At 28.1% G+C, this 19,155-nt stretch overlaps 1 protein-coding gene across 1 annotated transcript; it reads right to left on the bottom strand.

Annotated features, from left to right (window-relative positions):
- Nucleotides 1–36: 36 nt before the first annotated feature.
- On the bottom strand, nucleotides 37–16,276 carry LOC142329719 (uncharacterized). Its single transcript, XM_075374443.1, has 2 exons — nucleotides 16,259–16,276; nucleotides 37–6,952 (listed from the first exon to the last, which is right to left on the bottom strand). The coding sequence occupies exon 2, from the start codon at nucleotides 6,944–6,946 to the stop codon at nucleotides 5,246–5,248; it is 1,701 nt and encodes a 566-aa protein (XP_075230558.1). The 5' UTR covers nucleotides 6,947–6,952; nucleotides 16,259–16,276; the 3' UTR covers nucleotides 37–5,245.
- Nucleotides 16,277–19,155: the final 2,879 nt, after the last annotated feature.

Here is a 19,155-nt window from a genome sequence, read left to right as displayed (position 1 = left end):
AATAAACAGGCATTCATAAGATTAAAATATGTACAATTAAAAGTAAAATAAAATAATAAATTTATTAAACAATATAAATGTATTACAATATGTCTTACAATTTTAAACATACATAATACATACAGTTTTATTAATAAAATACATTATTCTACAATAAATAATAATTGTACAATAAATATATATATATTAACAACATTTATGTAATATTATAATCATAATTACTGGAAAAAATTCATCAAGCACACCAGTAATGTTTTATAATTAAATACAGAAAAAATATATACTCATTATAAACCTGTTACAAATAATGTGTAATTTTAATGTAAACTACAAAGTACATAATGGTTCTACTCATATTATTTATAAATTATATTAATTAGAATAAGTGTAATAATTTTTTTTTTTATTACATCATATTATTCTCACCAAAAAACTAATAATATTAATAATGAAACACAGTAAATAATAATAATAATACAAATGTATCATATATCACACATATCATTAATGTAATTAAACATAAATAAGGGTAATGTGAAAACAAATGGATGGCTTCAAAAAATAAGAATAAACATAGATAAATACTATAAGACAAATTGAAATATAAATAATATATTTTATTTAAATAACTAAAATAATAATGAATATACATAAGTTAATAAACCAAACACAAAAGTCCAGTCTATGTATATTAAATACAGTGCATCAGACAAATATTAATAATAATAATAATAATAGTACATTAGGATAAAATAGAATGAAAACAAAGAGAAATATCTGGTTCTGTAAAATGGTAAATTTAAAGTAGGACAAATGGACATAGTAGAAACGAATACCCAAGTATGTGGACTAACAGAAGTCAGATTGCTGCTGGTTATTATTAAATAAAACACATCCAAAACTAAATAAGAATTGAACAAAAGACTTCTTTAATAGCATTTTTCTCTGCTCCACTAAACTAACTGTGAAAGAATATGCAGCGTACTACCTTCGTAACATGAACAAGGAAAGAAAATATATAATTAAAAGCCAGCAATTTTATACACAGCTATGCTTAATTTTTGCATAAAAAATTTATAAATGTTAACTACCGATTAACAATTTATATTATATAAGTATTAGAAAAGCCTGCTTCAATGTTTTTTTAGTTAATGAAATAATATTATTTTGAAGAAATGGGAAAATTCTGAATGAAAAAAAGGGCAATTAAAGGCTGTTCATAAAATCTAACTTGGCTTCTGGTAACTCAAGCTAGATTTCCAATAATGCTGCTAATAAAAATTCAACAAATGTTATACTTTTACAGACTTATATTACAATATAATTATCCATAATGATACAGCATGTCTATAACCATTAACACATATTTATTTTGTTTTCCTTTGCGGAAAAAATAATATCTGTAAGAAGTTTGATCAACCAAATTTAATAATGATTTTATTTTGGTTAACGATTCCAATAAGTTACCAACTGAACAGGAACACGTAATCACCATAGTTTTATTATATATCAAAAAATTAGTAAAGTAAACAATCAATTAAAAAAAGGAGGAGTTTCATTACAAACAGTTAGAAAACAATAATAATAAATAATAGCATATCGGTGAAATTAAAATTTGAATTAATTTAATACTGTTATTCAGAAATGTTCAAACAAAGCTTACCAATGACAGTGAATAATGTTCACCTTAACATCATGTTGACTATAACGTAAGGTATTATGTTTATAAAGAAATAATGTAATCGGCTCTGTCTTACCACTAAATCATTAATAACCCCCAAGAAACCGGTAAAAGCAGGAGAAATGTATTCTCTTGCATGATGACACAGTTGTAAAAGTTACAATTTAACATAATAAATAACAAATTTAATCACCTTATTACTTAATGCATATTACAACTGGCAAACAGGACTTTACAATTCTATTTCTTTTTTTAAATTTAAATACCCAAAACATTCTTGACAGCAAATAAGTCTTTTCCTCAAGATTAAAAAATTAACACTTCATTAGGAAGTCAATTAGTACAGTAGTTATATGGGTAAATTCCTTACTTATAAACATAACACCTTCAACATTTAATCTTTAAAATTCCATTACTGATAATTTTTAATAATAATAACAATAATATTAACATAATTTACAAGTGATATGATCACCATGAATTAAACAAAATATATTCTATATACACTATACAAATGCTATTTACAAATCTAATGATTTGAAAAGTAATTTCCTTTTTTTAATTATAATAATTTATACTTATTAAAAACAATTTTTTACTTTTTTCCGAACAAGTTTCATTTAAAACTGTTTCAAATGGAATTAATTACTACAGTGATATTATTATATTCCCCCTTTAAACAGAATATGATTAGAAAAAAAAATTTAAGTTGTTATAAGGAAAGGGGAGAAGAGAAGATGTGAAAGTTTGTGCTGAAATACACTGTATTACGTGGAACATCATAATAATAAAAATAATTTTGTTATGTAAAGTGTAATGTTAAGTAGTAATGTTTTGTATATTAAAATTAAACGTACAATGCAGTCTTTAAATACTGATATTAAAGAGTGGTCCATAATAATTATAACAATGATACAGTTAATCATAATGCCAAGTAACTTTAATAAAATAAAGATAATTATTTAACACAATCAGAAAAAAATGAAAATATTTATACAACAATTAATAAATTAAACATGGTATGAACTATTCAATAAAAACAAAAACATTTGGTAATTTTATCAATGAATTGGTACTGCTGAATAAATTTTTACAATAACAATTATAAATCATGTTTAAAAACGCATAAACAGCAACAATGTCCAATACAGGACATTCAATATTTTTTTTTTTAATAACTTCACAATTTTCATTTAAGAATAAAACTCACCAATATTCTATATAATTAAGTGTAACATACTACAAAAAGGTTAAGTTGAAAATATGTGTTTAGAAACACATTATTCAATATGATGTTTCCATAACACCTGAATCATGTTCGGGAATACTGTGCAAGAAAAAAAGAGGATACAGAAGTAGTATAATTTTAGAAGGCAAAACCAAAATTGGTGTAAAAGCTATTGATATACAATGGTAAACAAGGATTATTAAAATGAAATATATTAATTAACCTTTTAAAATAATCATTAATAATGATCTAAATAGTAGTTTTATTATTAAAATCTGCTACTTGAAAGTCTTTAAAATATAAAAATCAGTAACTGTAAACAACATTTTTAAAAAAAGGTATTAATTCATTTTAATGGATCTTTTTCAACATCTTATGCATGCAGGGTATTTATCATGCAATTTAATTAATCTTCTCAATTTTTTTATTTAAAAAAATATTAACTTTAATTGCTTATATTTTTTTCCAATATTTAAGAAAAAACTTAGAAAATTCTTGACAAAAAAATTCCCTTTTTAAAAATTATAAAAAATATTATTAGTAAATATATAACAAAATCAGATAATTCTTTTAAAAAAAAGATGGATAACTAACAATGCAGAAAAAGATCCACGGCAGAGAAGTAAAATCTAAATTACAGATACTACTTACTAATGGTGATTTCACTTTAGGCCAGGTGATTGTATGCTACAGGCATTTTATAACTAATAGGTGATACATCCTTAATTATATTTTATAAGAGGATTTCAGGAACCTGGGTAAGATGGTAACAATTGTGAGCCCTCACAATCTAATGGCTCCACAACACCAGAATATATTAGCAACATGTAATTGACAGGTTATTAGGCAAAACTATTATTTTACTAAACCAGTTCTCATACGTAAATGAAATTTGTCTGAAGAAACCTCCATGTAGACAGCATATAAGGATTTATTAGTGGCTTTAAAAAAAAAAAAAGAAAAGAAAACCACAATATGGATACCCTTACATTTTGATGACAAATAAAAAAAAAAGTCATAAATTTATGCATTCAAAAATGAATTTTCATTATACTTATTAATGAAAAATCTCCTAACAAGATCTACAGATCTGAACCTGGCCAAAACCATTATTTCAAAAAAAATCTATATTAAGGAATAAAAGAAAATTTATAGCACAGTTTAGAAATATCATTTCTATATTTACGTTCAGTCAAATATGAAAAATATAATTTGTTCAGTGAAAAAAATCATTTCAAGTATATTTAAAATCTTAAACTCCCAAAATTATCAACCTCAACAAAAGTTTTAACTTTTTATTTAAGTTTAAATAAATGGCTACAATTTTTTTTTTGTAAAGCTTAATAATGTAACAGAATAAATATTCATGTTTTAGGTAGTGAATGAAAAGTATGAAAATTAATATAAAAAAAAATTATAACTGTAATTAATGACACAAATGTAATAGAATAGAATAAGCAAGTATATTAACAATTCTGAAAATAAAAATTATTGCTTGACACACATGTTTTTCCTTTACATTTTGACAATACATATACAGACAGAGAAAATTCAAATTAAGGTAACACCATTTAGTATTATTACCAAAAGAATAGGTTTTTGCAGTTAATTTTTTTTTTTTTTTTTATTAAACAAAATTATTATAAACGATTTCCAAAACTGACTGAAAGGTACTAAGGTATGCAATGTAACAAACCTAACTTTTTCAATTTTATTTACTTATTTTTTTCTTTGATAAAAGCTTCAATTTTCTCGTATAAACTTCATTGATTGCAATGAAATTACAATAAAAAAAATTCATTCTATTGGTTTATCTCTGATTATAATTAATATTTTGAGAATTGATAAAAATACTTTTTTTAAATATACATATCAATATATTTAATTTTCATATGTTTTACTTAATTTTACACATATCCTTAAAAATAATAGTAATTGACAATTATATAGGCCTAATGTTATTAAAGATAGATACGAACACATTTTTCTCACTGTATTCAACAAAGATATATTTCAATACTTGACTGACGCACAAGATTCACTAAACAACAACAATGGCTACAAATTCATTAACTAATATCACTGAATTAAAAAAAAAACATAACACTGGTGCAATAATAATAATAATAATAATAATAATAATAATAATAATAATAATAATAATAATAAATAAATAAAAAAATAAAAGAGTGCAAAATCAATTTAGCTGGACCACTCTTTTAAAATAAACTCACACTAAAATAGTAAATAATGTATACCAACAAATTATTTCACGAACATTATTCCAACAGTCTTTATAAATACAGGCAATTGTGTTATAAATCAATAAAAGCATTTTAACATTTAACTTCGGTTGTCGTATTAGCAGGTGTTGAAGCATTAGGTGCTACTTCTTTCTTATCATCAGATGATTTATCAGTAGATTTTGAAGTTTCTGCTTCAGATGGAACATCTTTTTGTATCTGTTGCTGTTTTTCCTCATTGACAGACATTTTATCATCTTCACAAATTTTATTACTGCTTTCATTGTTATGTTCATCTGTATCCATTTTTTGAACATTCCCACACAACTCTTTAGCCGGTGATGTATTTTCTTTTTCGATACCACAGCTGTTATCATTACATTTCTTATTATTGTTCTTGCTTTCATCGGAATTATTATTGGTCACTGCAGTTTTATTATCACAATCAACATCCATTTTGTTATTGGATTCCTCATTATCGGCGATAATGTTTGATGAAGAAGGTGTCTGTGTTACAGGCGTTTGAGGAACTTTTGATTCTAATAGACTGATACACTGCTGTATACATTTAATCGCCTCTTTTCTAGTAGCTCTAACATTCTCTTTCCCTTCAGTCTCTATATTGTCTAACTTAATAAGGTTTCTAGTCAACATTTCATCCAAATATATAAACTCTTTATCGGACCTACTGTTACCTTTAAAATCGTTTATTTTTTGCCTTAATTTATCGACTTCTTTTTGAATAAGCTGTACCTGAAATATTGGATCATTAATTTTTTGCGTCTTCTCTGTTTGTGGCTGTTGTTTTTGGGGATTCTCCTGATGTTGATTTTGTGGATGCTGCGGTTGCTGCTCTGATTGTTTTCTATTTGATTGCTGAGGTGGAGGAGCTTGTGACTGTTGGGGATGATTGTGGTGCTGCTGTGGACCAAACTGTGATGGTTGTTGCTGATGATGGAAATGTTGTTGTGGTGATGAAAAATGTTGTTGCTTCGAAGTCGGTATAGTAAATTCTTGTTCAACATTCTTTGGTAACACAGGTTCATCCCTACCTTCGACGAATATCGGTATATGTCGAACAGTTGAATGTTTTTGCTGTGGTGGTGGTGGCGGCGGTGGTGGTACCTGTTGCTGTGGTTGAGATTGTTGATGTTTAGGTGGAGCCATTGGAGGCTTTCCAGCACTATCGTTATTGGATGATGCACACTGACCTGTAGCTGGATTGACCGGATTAATTTCAATTTTTGAAACAAACCTTTGCGGTTTGTCGGTATTCATCTGAGATCTACCGTCTGGTGGAGCAGACATAGATCTCTGATTTCTATCTTCTTTAGCCGCTGCTTGACCTTTAAGCCCGATTTCGGGATCAGTGTTTCTTAAACCGTGCTGCGATAAATTATCACGACCAACAGATGATTGGCTGAAAGTATTATCGTTACCTACTTTATTTTCCCGAATGTTTTCCTGAGATGGTGAATACCAATTTGGCTGCTGCTCTTCTGGTTGTTGCTGCTGCTGCTGTTGCTGATGTTGATGGTGGTTTTGAGGTTGATTCTGATTATTACTTGGCTCACTATCACCAAAATATCCACCACCTTCTCTGAAATGACCACTAGATGACGATGAACCAGAATGACCACCGCCTGAATGGAAATCAGAAACCCAACCGGGAGGAGAACGAAGATGTTCTGCAAATTCTGGATGTCGTCTTGCTAAATCGTCTAAATGTGCTCTTAAATCACTTCGGCCACGGGGATGAGATCTCAATACATCATCGTCATCATCGTCAAACATATGCCTCTGCAAAAAAAAAAAAATTCATTCTCATTTAATACGAATAATTTGTTTTGTTATCTAAAACTAAGAAATATTATCATAATGAACCCCTAAAGAGAGCCTGCAAAAAATATACAATGCTAATCAAGGAAAATAACATCAGAAATATCAACTGAAAAAAAAGTGTTTTTAAGCTAAAACTGATGATGGCTTTGATTATCACCTTGTACATATAAATAGTAACATAATTTCACAATTAGATGCTAAGTGTTTTTAATGAGGACTGCTTTGAGTAATTCTCATCCAATAGTAATTAATTACACCACAAAAGTATTACATCTAAATAAAAGTTCTGCTGTTACAAGGGTCTATTTCAGGTAGAGCTTTTCTTTAACTTCACACATGAGTTATAATCTGGTCAACAACTTGTATAAGTTATATTAAAAATCGAGTAAAACATGTACACCGATGCTATGAAATAAACAGTCTCCAAACTATTAGTATAACTGGATAATACAATTCAAACAAACATCAAGAGCCTTGGTTAAAACTAAATTGGCATAAAAGCATTTGAGCAACTTGTACATTATAAAAAACTGAGGAGCAAGGTACCCCAATTCTGAAAGTGGATTAACGGCAACCCATACCTGTAAATCCATTATGTTTGCTGGCTTGAATCCCGTCAATGGTACTTTAATTTAGCACTACAAGGCTGCAGAAAAAGTAGACTAAGCGTTGAGATTCTGTTATATGCCTGAGTTTAGGCTTTTGAATTTAGTTAACTATGTTACGAATCTACAACTAATAGGTATGTTTATAGATTAAATAATCTTCAGTTACTGAGTTGAAGTTACTTTAATGTAAGTTAAAGCCCTAAAAGTTTGTTGCTATAACTCTCATGGATTCTCCATCAGCTATTAAAGGAACACAAAATCTAGTTTTCAGTCGCAAGAAAAACCAAGAATTATGAATAGTGTCTAATTCCATACTCTTTCTGAGGACTATACAATACAAATGATGCATCAGTGAGATAAAAATGTATGCAGCCAAATTTGTATACAGTCCCACAGTATTAAACGACGGAACAGTCAAAAGTAGTATACTATTATATTGCTAAACTGCACGCTGGCATTCTGTTTAACTGTCTCGTTTAAACCATAATGAAAAATGAAATTACTCTATACGTTTCTGAAAAGACAATCATACTTTTAATTCACATTTGATGTAAGCCTCAAGCAGATCTAACTTATCTGGTTTTGAGGCTCACCATCACTTATATGACCATACTGAGTACGTCAAATATGAACCACATTCTAACTGTGTTTTTTCTGTATTCAGAATGTATTTTGACATGTCATCACATAACGTCCTCTTACAGCAATAATCTTGGAAAAATGAATTCTGCTAAAAGCAGCATTGCAAAAAAATACACCTTTGCATCTATGACTTTAAAACAAAAAAAAAGTAGTTAAAAACAGATGTTCAACCACTTTGTGAACCAGAGGTCCTTTATTCTTTACTTTGTCTGTTAGTTTTGGACACGTCTCTCAAGTTTCCACAATGTTATTTATTTTTTTAATTTATTTTATTATTTAAAATTTTTCTCCAATTCCTTTTGCGTTATATTTTTCATTGATTATTACATATAGATCTTCATTTACATATATACACTTAAAATATGCAAATTTTTGTAAATATAAATATCTTTCTATTTTTCTTTTGTACTAAATAATTATTTATATTGTAATTACAACACAAACTGAAAAAAAAACTACAAAACTTTTAATGTTATTATTCATATTTTAAGCCAATTAATTAAAAAAGCATTGTGCAGCTGGAAGTTAAAACTTATGAAATTAAAGAATATGTTAAAAGGTTATCAACCATTTAATAACATACAAAAATGGACTTTTTTGCTTAGGAAATAAATGCAGTATTCATACTCAGAAAGTTAATGAAAAAAAAGAAAAAGAAGAAATTGAGGGGATGTCGTCTTGATATATATATATATATACACTAGTGGACCTGACAGACATCCTGTTCAAACGTTGTAAATCCAAAAATTAAAAATTTTTTCAAACTATAAATTGTTTGGACCATTTTGATGAAAAAATGTGTAAAAAAAAATATTTTATACATTATTAAATTTCTGATGTACTACTCTTAGTGCTACTTACATCCATGAGAGTATTTAGGTAGCTTTAATGTCAAGTAGTAGTAATAGTTTTAAACAGCTTTTTCGACATTGAACAATGATAATCACAAATCTAAATTTAAAAAAATGCATTTTTGATTTTGTATTATTTTCATGACATTAACTACATTAGCAATTAAAATGAATAAATGTACAATTTTATCCCCTAAAAATAATAGTTTATGTCCTGAAAATAAAATAAAATTACAAAAATATTTCTAAAAAAGGAATTTGGAGATTTTAAGAACTGCGTTTGTCTAAGTGGCTAGACTTGAATTGAACCTCTAATTTTCTAAGTAAACACAGGCGTTTACATCCAATTAAGAGTGATTAATAAATTTTAACCAACAATAAGTAACATAAATTTCAAGCTATAGTAACAAATATAATTATTAAAGTGGGTTTTATTATCACTTTAAAAGAATAAATGGAAACTTTATAAAATTAATTGTAATAAATACAAAGCAATATGTGGGTGGTTAAGTGTAAGGAGAAAACTAAGAGAAAGTAGAATCGGAAACTGCACATAAAGATATGAAATGCAAATATACAGATAAGAGAAAGTCTTCTAAGCAGGAGGATAAATACTGCAATAACTAAAGCAACTGACATGTCCGGAAATTAGATAAGATTAATAAATCATACACAATATTATTAATTTTCAATTATAAGAAACATTTAAATCTGTAAACACAAAATGAAAGCGTATACATTACAACTAACTTTTAATAATACAAGAAAAATTTAGTCAATTTCATAAAATGGATATTTATTTTTAATCATTCTTTCACAAATAGGTACTAATGGAATGTCAGCCTACTTCTAAATTAAAATTTCCTTCATCTACAGCACTTTCAATTAGTTTACAGGCCAAGTTTTTGTTCAAGTTTATTGGAGAAACAACTCTACAGGGCAGTATGAGAAAGAATGAAATCTGACAAAAACATTGCCAAAATGGAGGTTAAAGTAATCAAGTCAAGTTATGCTTCTTATTCCTCCTAAAATCTAAAAAAAAAAAAACTAATTCCAATTTAAACTCAGAACCTTTCAGATAAAAATAAGAAACATTACCACTCCATCACAAAGGCAACCCTTATATTACTTTGCCAAGTTCAACAATTTCATTCATACTTTTTAACAAAATTCAAATAATTTTATTTCATTTAAATCATTGATTATAAATTTAATGAAAAATTTATTTAATTTAATAAATTTAATAAAAATTAGCCACTGCAAAGAATTTATACATCACTCATTACTGTATGTAAGAAGTAAATGATAATGTATTTTCATATGTAATTGACAATAAAGGCTTCTCCATAAACAAAACACTATGCATAACTTACCAAAATTAGAATAAAAATGAAATACCTTACTGTAACACAAACAATGACAAACTCACCAGATGTATTAAACAATATATGTTTACTATTGTCAATACATAAAGCAGGTTCAGAGTACGGACAGAAATAACACAATGTACTTTGAAACACAATAATTAGAAACAGATACCATATACAAAAAAGTAACCAGAAAATAATTCAGTAACACAATATGTTAGCAGAATTAAATAACACACAAATACATTTGTTATAAAGAAATCAACTACAAAATTTTCTTAGATACAAATATTATTAATCAAAATATTTTTTTAAAGTCAATTTAAAATTTTCTAATATTTCCAATTTTTTTAAACAACTTTATATTCAATAGTGAAGTGCGCATATAACATAACCAACATCATAATAACTATAAAAATAATAAAATTCAAAATATTCAGAAAAAGAAAGATAATACTACTCTTTTCATTCAATTTTGACTTTTTAAATTTGACACCAATTAAAAAAAGAAGAACCTTTAATTACCACCAAATTGTTAAATTTTACTTTTAGTTCTCTGTGTGAAATAAATTTTATTATTATGTTAATTAAATCCAAAAAGGATTGAAGAACTACCGATGCATCTTTGATTGGTGATGGTTTGGTACAGATTTTGGGCTGGGGGATTGATTTGACCTTACTTCTTAAAAAATGAAAATGAAATTCGATATCATGAGATGATTTCAAACTTTTTATGGCCTAAAATTAATGTTATCCAAGTGGAAGACATGCGATTTTAACAAGACTGTACAACATCATGCCACACTGCCAATGAAACCATGCAGTTATTCAACAAAAATTTAATAGTCACGTTATCTCGCAGTGAGGTGATGTGAATTGGCAGCCAAAAACACGTGACTTGACACTACTGGACTTTTTCCTTTGGGCTTATCTAAAGATAGAGTGTACAATAATAAACCACAAACAATTGAAAAGAAGAGATAACACAATATTTCCCAGCAATTATGTCAACATGTATTGGAAAATTATGTCATATACCCATTTCTACATATTTCGAAATTTGACCTTGAAAGGGGTGAAGAGAAGTAAAACGTTTTAACAATAATTCCGAATTTTGCACTTTTCCGACTACAAACAAGATATTCACTCATTTTAAGCTTACAAATACTCTTCAGATAAATATCTAAAAACCATTTTCGTGTTTCTTGAATTTTTATAATTTAAGGGGTAAAAAAACACATTTTTTTTTTACAGTTTTATGCTACTTCTTTCTTTTTCTGTTTAACCTTCAGAACCACTGTAAGGTATTACTTCAGAAGATGAATGGGATGATATGTATGAATGTAAATGAAGGGTAGTCTTGTACAGTTTCAGATCGACCATTCCTGAAACGTGTGGTTAATTGAAACACCACCACCAAAGAACACCAGTATCCATGATCTAATATTCAAATCCGTATAAAAGTAACTGCCTTTACTAGGATTTGAACCTTAAAATTCTCGACTTTGAAATCAGCTAATTTGTGATGAATTCACGACGAGTGTGTCGTTTTATGCTATTGTTAGAATTAATTTTTATGAGATTTGATAACACTGTGATGGTAATATATGTTTGTAATTCTGATTATGTATTCTGCGAGCAAAGCCACGACAGGAAATCTAAAAACCAATTGATGGGTCCTGTACTGATCAAACAGTTGCTCTGAAGAAATTACAAAACATTAAATTGATCATCATTATTATTCTCACTAGCATGAGTTTAATGAACACAGATTGGTTCATGGACAGAGCCCTCTGTCTTGACCGGCTAAACATCCCCCTTACTAACAGGAAAGGAAGACTAATAACCATATAGCGAGGGCAAACACGTGTCAGCTATGCTTTATATCTATATAATAAAAATGAAGATACGGTAGGTCTTCTGAACAAGTTGTGCTGGGGTAATAAATTTTAGATGAAACAGGGAGAAAAATTTTACCAGATAAACAATAGTTATACTTGGACAGACTTGGAGAATAAATAATATCCAAACAGTGAGATACAGAAGTACCTATACAACTACTTGAGAGATGGAAATACAGCGTCACATATGAAGCCCGGATGGTGTGACAGCCTAGTAGTACCTACATGAGGATGAAGAGATGAATGGTAGTGAAAGAAGGGGGAAGGAATGGTAAAGGAAGGAGATGATCAATCCAGAGGGACTGCTTCCAATCAGAATAATTTACTGCTATAAACCTTAATTTGCATTAACCTAAATACAGTTTTATTGCCTTGAACACATAAAATAAGTTACTGTACGTGCAAATGCCCTCAGACTAAACAAATAACAACAATTTGTTAAATCAAGTAAACATTTCTGATAAAAATCTGCAGGTCTGTGCAGTTACAACAATGAAATATGTTTAGTAATACTACAAAAAATTTTACATTTGAAATAAAGTTTATATAGAATTTTACAACTTGATATAAACCACCTTCTTTCATTAGCACCGTTCTTCTGGCAATGGAAAAGTAGGGTAAATTTAAAATGAAAATTTATATGTACATATAATACAAAAAGAAAGCATACTTCTCAATATGTGAGAATAGGCGTGCATGTAAAAATCAACATTTCTTAAGAAAGACACTTGACTTACTTTGAAAATTAATGTCTGTACAAAATTCATATGAAGGAATTACTTTTCAAAACTCATAATGTCTTTAGTACAACATAATTGCAATGATTAATAAATAATGACATCTTATTGCATTATGTAATGACTATATGAAAAATACAAACAGTACATTCTACAAAACAAATAAATAAAATGAAGGTTATAAGAATTCAGAACGAGGAAGTAATTTATTTATTCGTATACTAAAAAAAATTAAGTGTCTAAATCATTTTAAAAGTGATGTCACTTAAAAGTGTAAAGTTAGAAACATTGACACTAACACATTTAGGTGACAGAATTAAAGATTGCAGAAAAAATAATAAATAAATAAAAATATAATGGTTAAATTATAAATAAAAATTTGAAAATATAGAAAATAAAATGAAGAAGAGAAGTTAAGTGTTTTACAGATGGGCAATAACAATAATAATCAAAATGGGCAATATAACAAATTTTGGACTAATTAAATTAATTTTACAATATATATCTGTTTTAGAAAACAAAAATTGTTTCTAGAGACAGAAAAGGATCTCAAATTTTTTTAAATAATAAAATGCTATTTAACATTGGTTTTCAGTTGGCCTATACAGAAAAAAAATTGTTACATTATCCTGTAAACATGTTTTATTCACAAAAAACATTAACACCACTCATCTACGAAAAAATTACCTTAACTTTAAAAAAAAAATTATTAACTTCAAAATTACAAAAAATGTTTTAGTTCTACGAGCCATCAGACAATTTCTCAATGAAATGGCAAGTTAAATGTTAAGCGATGTACAGAGTGATTCAAAGAAACGGGAAATTTTGAAAGTTGTGTTGGTAGCCGTGGGCGATTGGTACCACTTGATAAGTGGCGCCAGCCTCTCTAACCTAACCTGCCATTTAGTTATCATGGATCCTTGGAGTGGTGCGCAACGTGCATTTGCTATCAAAGCGTTTTACAAAAACAATGACAGTGTGGAGGGAGCGCGTAGAGAATTTCGCCGTCATTTTAATTTGGCACGGCACGACCATGTTCCATCAGCACATGCAATTAAAACATGGATATCTAATTTTGAGGAAACTGGTTCGGCAATGAAAAAGAAACCTCCAGTCGGTACACCACAGAATGTTCAAGCTTTACAAGATGCTGTCACACGAAGTCCACATCGATCAATCCGTCGTCTCTCAGCATCTTTACAATTGCACAGTTCAAGTGTTCGAAGAATGTTAGTGAAGAACTTGCAATTCCATCCATACAAGTTGCAGATCGTCCAGGAACTGAAACCGAACGATGCAGTTGTGTGAGCACAATTCTGTAGTGTAATGCTTCAGAAGATAAATGATAACGAAGAGTTTGTTCACGAACTGTGGATGTCAGACGAAGCGCATTTCCACCTCAGTGGATTTGTTAACAAGCAAAATTTCAGATACTAGGCACACGAAAATCCTACGCAGCTACACCAGCGTCCGTTGCACACCCAGAAAGTGACCGTGTGGTGTGCTATGTCATCTTACGGTGTTATAGGCCCTTATTTTTTTGAGCATGACAACGGTCTTGCGATTACGGTGACGTCGGCTCGTTACGTAGCCACGCTTGAAACCTTTGTTGTGGAACAACAAAAGAGATTTCTACTGATTCTTAACACAGCCTGGTTTCAACAAGACGGAGCAACGTCACATACTGCACGAATATCGATGGCAGCTGTACGCCGATTGTTTGGACAACGTGTCATTTCACGAAAGGGTGACATTAGATGGCCTCCCAGATAGCCTGATCTCTCAGCTTGCGATTACTTTTTGTGGGGTCACCTTAAAAGCAAAGTGTTCCACAGTAGACCTGCTACAACGGGGACAAAGATCCGAGAAGCAATTGCGGAAATTCCAGTTGAGTTGTTACGTCAAACTATGAACAATTTAACGAAGAGACTTCGTGAGTATTTACGTAGAAGAGGAGGTCACCTGCAAGATGTCATCTTTAAAAAATAAACTAAAATGTATGTATCCTAAAATGGCAACATTTGTACAATTACATGAAATAAAATTCATTTTCTAAAAAAAAATTTTCATTAACGTTATTTAATTTTTTAAATTTCCCGTTTCTTTGAATCACCTGTATTATTAATTGAGTAAAAAAAATATTATTTATTCTTTAATAACTAACATAATGATATCCAATCACAGTCACTTCAAAACGGAAGTAATTTTTTTTTACAAGAGAAAACTGTCAGGCTTGACAGGATTCATGACACAATCTTCTGGATGAAAGAAAGCGACAAAAACTCAATCACAGAAGTCAGAAGAGTTATAGTAATTTTTTTTATTTACCAAGTCATTTTATGATGTATTAATTAAACAAAAGTAATTATAAAAAGATTACTGTAAATAAGTTAGATCAATCAATCATTGGAGGGAGAATATTGCGGAGCACCCTCTAATGCATATATTGAAAATATATTCTACACACTTGTTTATGTCTGAATCAAATTTATTGTCTAAAAAAAAAGTTCAATTAAGCAGACATATATTTGATTAATGAATGATAATTTTTATATCAAAACTAGATATTAACAATTTATTCCCAATAGTTAACTCTTGATCAAATTTAAAATTTATATTTCTCTAATCTTAGTTATACAGAAAAATTTAATATGGAATCTATTAATAACAAAAAAAAATTAATGGAACCTGAAAAATTAAACACAGAACAATAAAATTCATTAATATTCAAGTCTCTTCGTGTTAGAATCATTATTAAAATCCTAATATGTAAGGATTTTTTATACATCAAGATGGAAATTAAATCAAAGGAAAATATTACAAAAGGCATACAAAATATTCAGAAGATACAACTGACCAAAAATCAATCTTTATAATAAATATTATAAAATTTCCTCAATCAATGGGTAACAAATAAGGAATAAGACGAAAGGAAATCATTAAAAATCAAGAATAAATATAAAAAAGAAGGTGAAATATGGTGAGGTCAAAGCAATAGCAAAGCAGTATGCAATATATTAATAAACGCAAATATTAAACCGCATAATAAAAATAATATTAATATTACAATAATGCAATACAAGACATGGTAGAGAGATCAGGAGACAACGAGGTTTAGAGGGAGACTGAAAAAGAGACCACCTTATAACAAACACAACCTTATTTAGTTAACACCGGTCGACCATGATCATTATGCCTACACAACAACACAGCACGACCTGACACTACAACTATTAACCTAGCCTAATCGAACCATTCACAAACACCAACTGAACTGACTGACTAATACTACAAATGACATAATTGAAAACTATGTAGGACTGTTTGAACACATAATCAAATCAAACTATCAATATTACATGTACTTATAAGACCTCGTCTCAATCAATATATAGCTCCCATTTTAAGCGCCCCCTCTCATTCAGAACAATTAAAAAACACAATTCATAAATTTAATGCTTGGTATCACATCCATATTTAATTTTTTAGTCGACTGCAATTACTTATTAGACAACACAGCAGACACCTTTTTTAACCAACATTAATACATGGAGTAGGGGTTCTCAAGTCAACCCAAATAAATTACTATTATTTTTTTTTTATGTTCAAACCTTATCCGTCATAAAATCAACTCATTTTAATGATTCTTTCTTTTTATTTTATTGAGAAAATTCCTCTAGTCAAATTATATATTTTTCCACATACCTTAAGTAAAAGATTTTTTCTAAAAAAAAGACAAAACTATCTGTACAGATGATTTCAGGATTATTTCCTTTTATCATTGCTTAAGATTGGATAGTTGAAAGTTTTTAGCGCATGAAAATTATTTTAAAAAAATACAAATAAAAACCTAAATGAACAAGTTTCTCAGAACAAGAATATATTTTCTTGGTCTGAGAGAATAATTGTAAAAGAGAAAATATTAGCCTTGCTAAGTTTCTTGAACAATCTGTTAGATTATTTAAAGATTTGTTTTAAAGATATATTGATATTCTGATTTTATTTTATACTAAACTACAAACATAAGTAAAACACGTATGTAAAAAACCAATAACAAAATATGAAATCAAATCAGATTATACAATACATATACAGTAATTTAACCAAACATGTTTTAAATAATTTTTTCCATCTACATCAACCAAAATAAACAGTCATTGAAATATGATCTCCGAACGAATCATCCTAACACCTCTGTTAGCTCAGCCAGCAGAGATGTACAGGATGAAATGCTAATATTTGTAGATTCAATTTTTATTAAGGGCTTGGTATTTAATCGGTCACATCATTTTTCATTATATAAACTAAATTCCTAGTTACATATTCTTTACAACTGACAATCTCTATTCTCTTTACACCACATGAATAATACAAAAATAATTTTTAACTTATCTCTCAGAAAATATATTCTCGGTCTGAAATCTGTTCATTTAGGTTTTATCCGTGTAACAAATTAATTCTACTGGCTTTATTTATACATAAACCTGTTAATATGTATAAAATAGAAAAAAAATACATATGTAAGTTTAAATATATATACTTATTTATTTGTTTATTTACATATAACAGAATACATATATAAAACCTAAATGAACAAATTTCAGACTAAGAATAAACATTTGGCAAAAATGTTATAAAATCTTGGCACCAGAATTATTCGAAAAAAAAGAAAATTCTGTTACGCACAAGCTTAAACAGCAAGTAAAATAATAAGTACTACATCCATTTCAACAGCATATTTAATCAAACACTCACTGAAACGAGTTATTTTTTTGAAAATTTTAACCATTATATAATAAATCAGAAAGAATACATAAATTAATGAGAATATGTATAATACATAAAACATATTCAATACATAAAATAAACATATTGATGAATATACCTATAAAAATAACGAAGGAAAAAATTGGGAATTGAATCTACCTGACAAAAAACAAAAATAGAGATAGCTTATTCTTTTGATCGAAACCAAAATTAAGTTTCAAAACATACTGAATGGCAAGGATTTAATGAAAAGAGAAAAATTTTATTTAAAAATATAAAAGATTAAAATAAAGGTAATGAAATGTGACTTAAAGGAATATGAGGAATTAAATATTAAGATAAAGGAATCAATAGCAAAATAAAGGACTCAATGAATTGTAAATCTTCAATAGGATTTAAATAAAATGTCATCCACCTGACAGGTGTTAATTTAAATAACAAAGTTAAATTACACAGTAGATAGAGCTAAAAAGTAAGTATATAAGTGACTGTTTATTAACACGTCCTTTAAATACCTACTAACAAAAGTTTCATTAAAACAGAGCATAGTCATAAAAATCCTACTTTTGACAACACACACAAAGAGCAGCAAATTAACATATCAATTTGTTTAATACCGACAATAAATGTTTTTTTTTTTTTAATTATAAAATTATGTTCATAAAACAATTTATGGAAGAAATACGTAAACAATCCAGATTTAAACATTAAAGCTAACAAACTGTGCAACAAATAATACAAATTTTCAGTTCTTTTTAATTTTATTTACATTTCATTGGAAATAAACACAAGTAAAACTACATTAATAAAATATACCTAAAACAAAGATATTGCTGAGTTAACTATTAATACAGAAAAAATCGGATATTATAGGTTTTTAAGTAGAAAAATCAGAAAGGTTGAACAAAGAACATCATGAAAAGCAAGTGATAAAGTTTGAGATCTTTGCACAAAACAAAAAAATACTTTAGTATAAAATTCGGATTTGGTAGAAAAAGAAAAAGTATACAGACTTTTGAAATCATGTGTTGCTGTATAAATTAACCCCGAAAATCAGGCACAAGATAAAATATTGTGTAATCAGGATTTTAAAACAAATTGAAGATAGAAAATTATAGCAAATTCTAGTAAAGAATTAATACATCATTTAATATAACCATCATATATTAAAGTTTGGTTAAACAGAACAACAAGAAGGAAATGTAGAAGATATCACAAGTGTGAAATTTATAGAGTAGTTGAGAACAGCCAATGCATAGTGTAAAAGGACTACAAAAAAAAACATTAA

Source organism: Lycorma delicatula, chromosome 9 (assembly GCF_047948215.1).
Source record: "Lycorma delicatula isolate Av1 chromosome 9, ASM4794821v1, whole genome shotgun sequence".
Classification (NCBI taxonomy): domain Eukaryota; kingdom Metazoa; phylum Arthropoda; class Insecta; order Hemiptera; family Fulgoridae; genus Lycorma; species Lycorma delicatula.
This window is presented reverse-complemented; position numbering and strand designations above follow the sequence as displayed.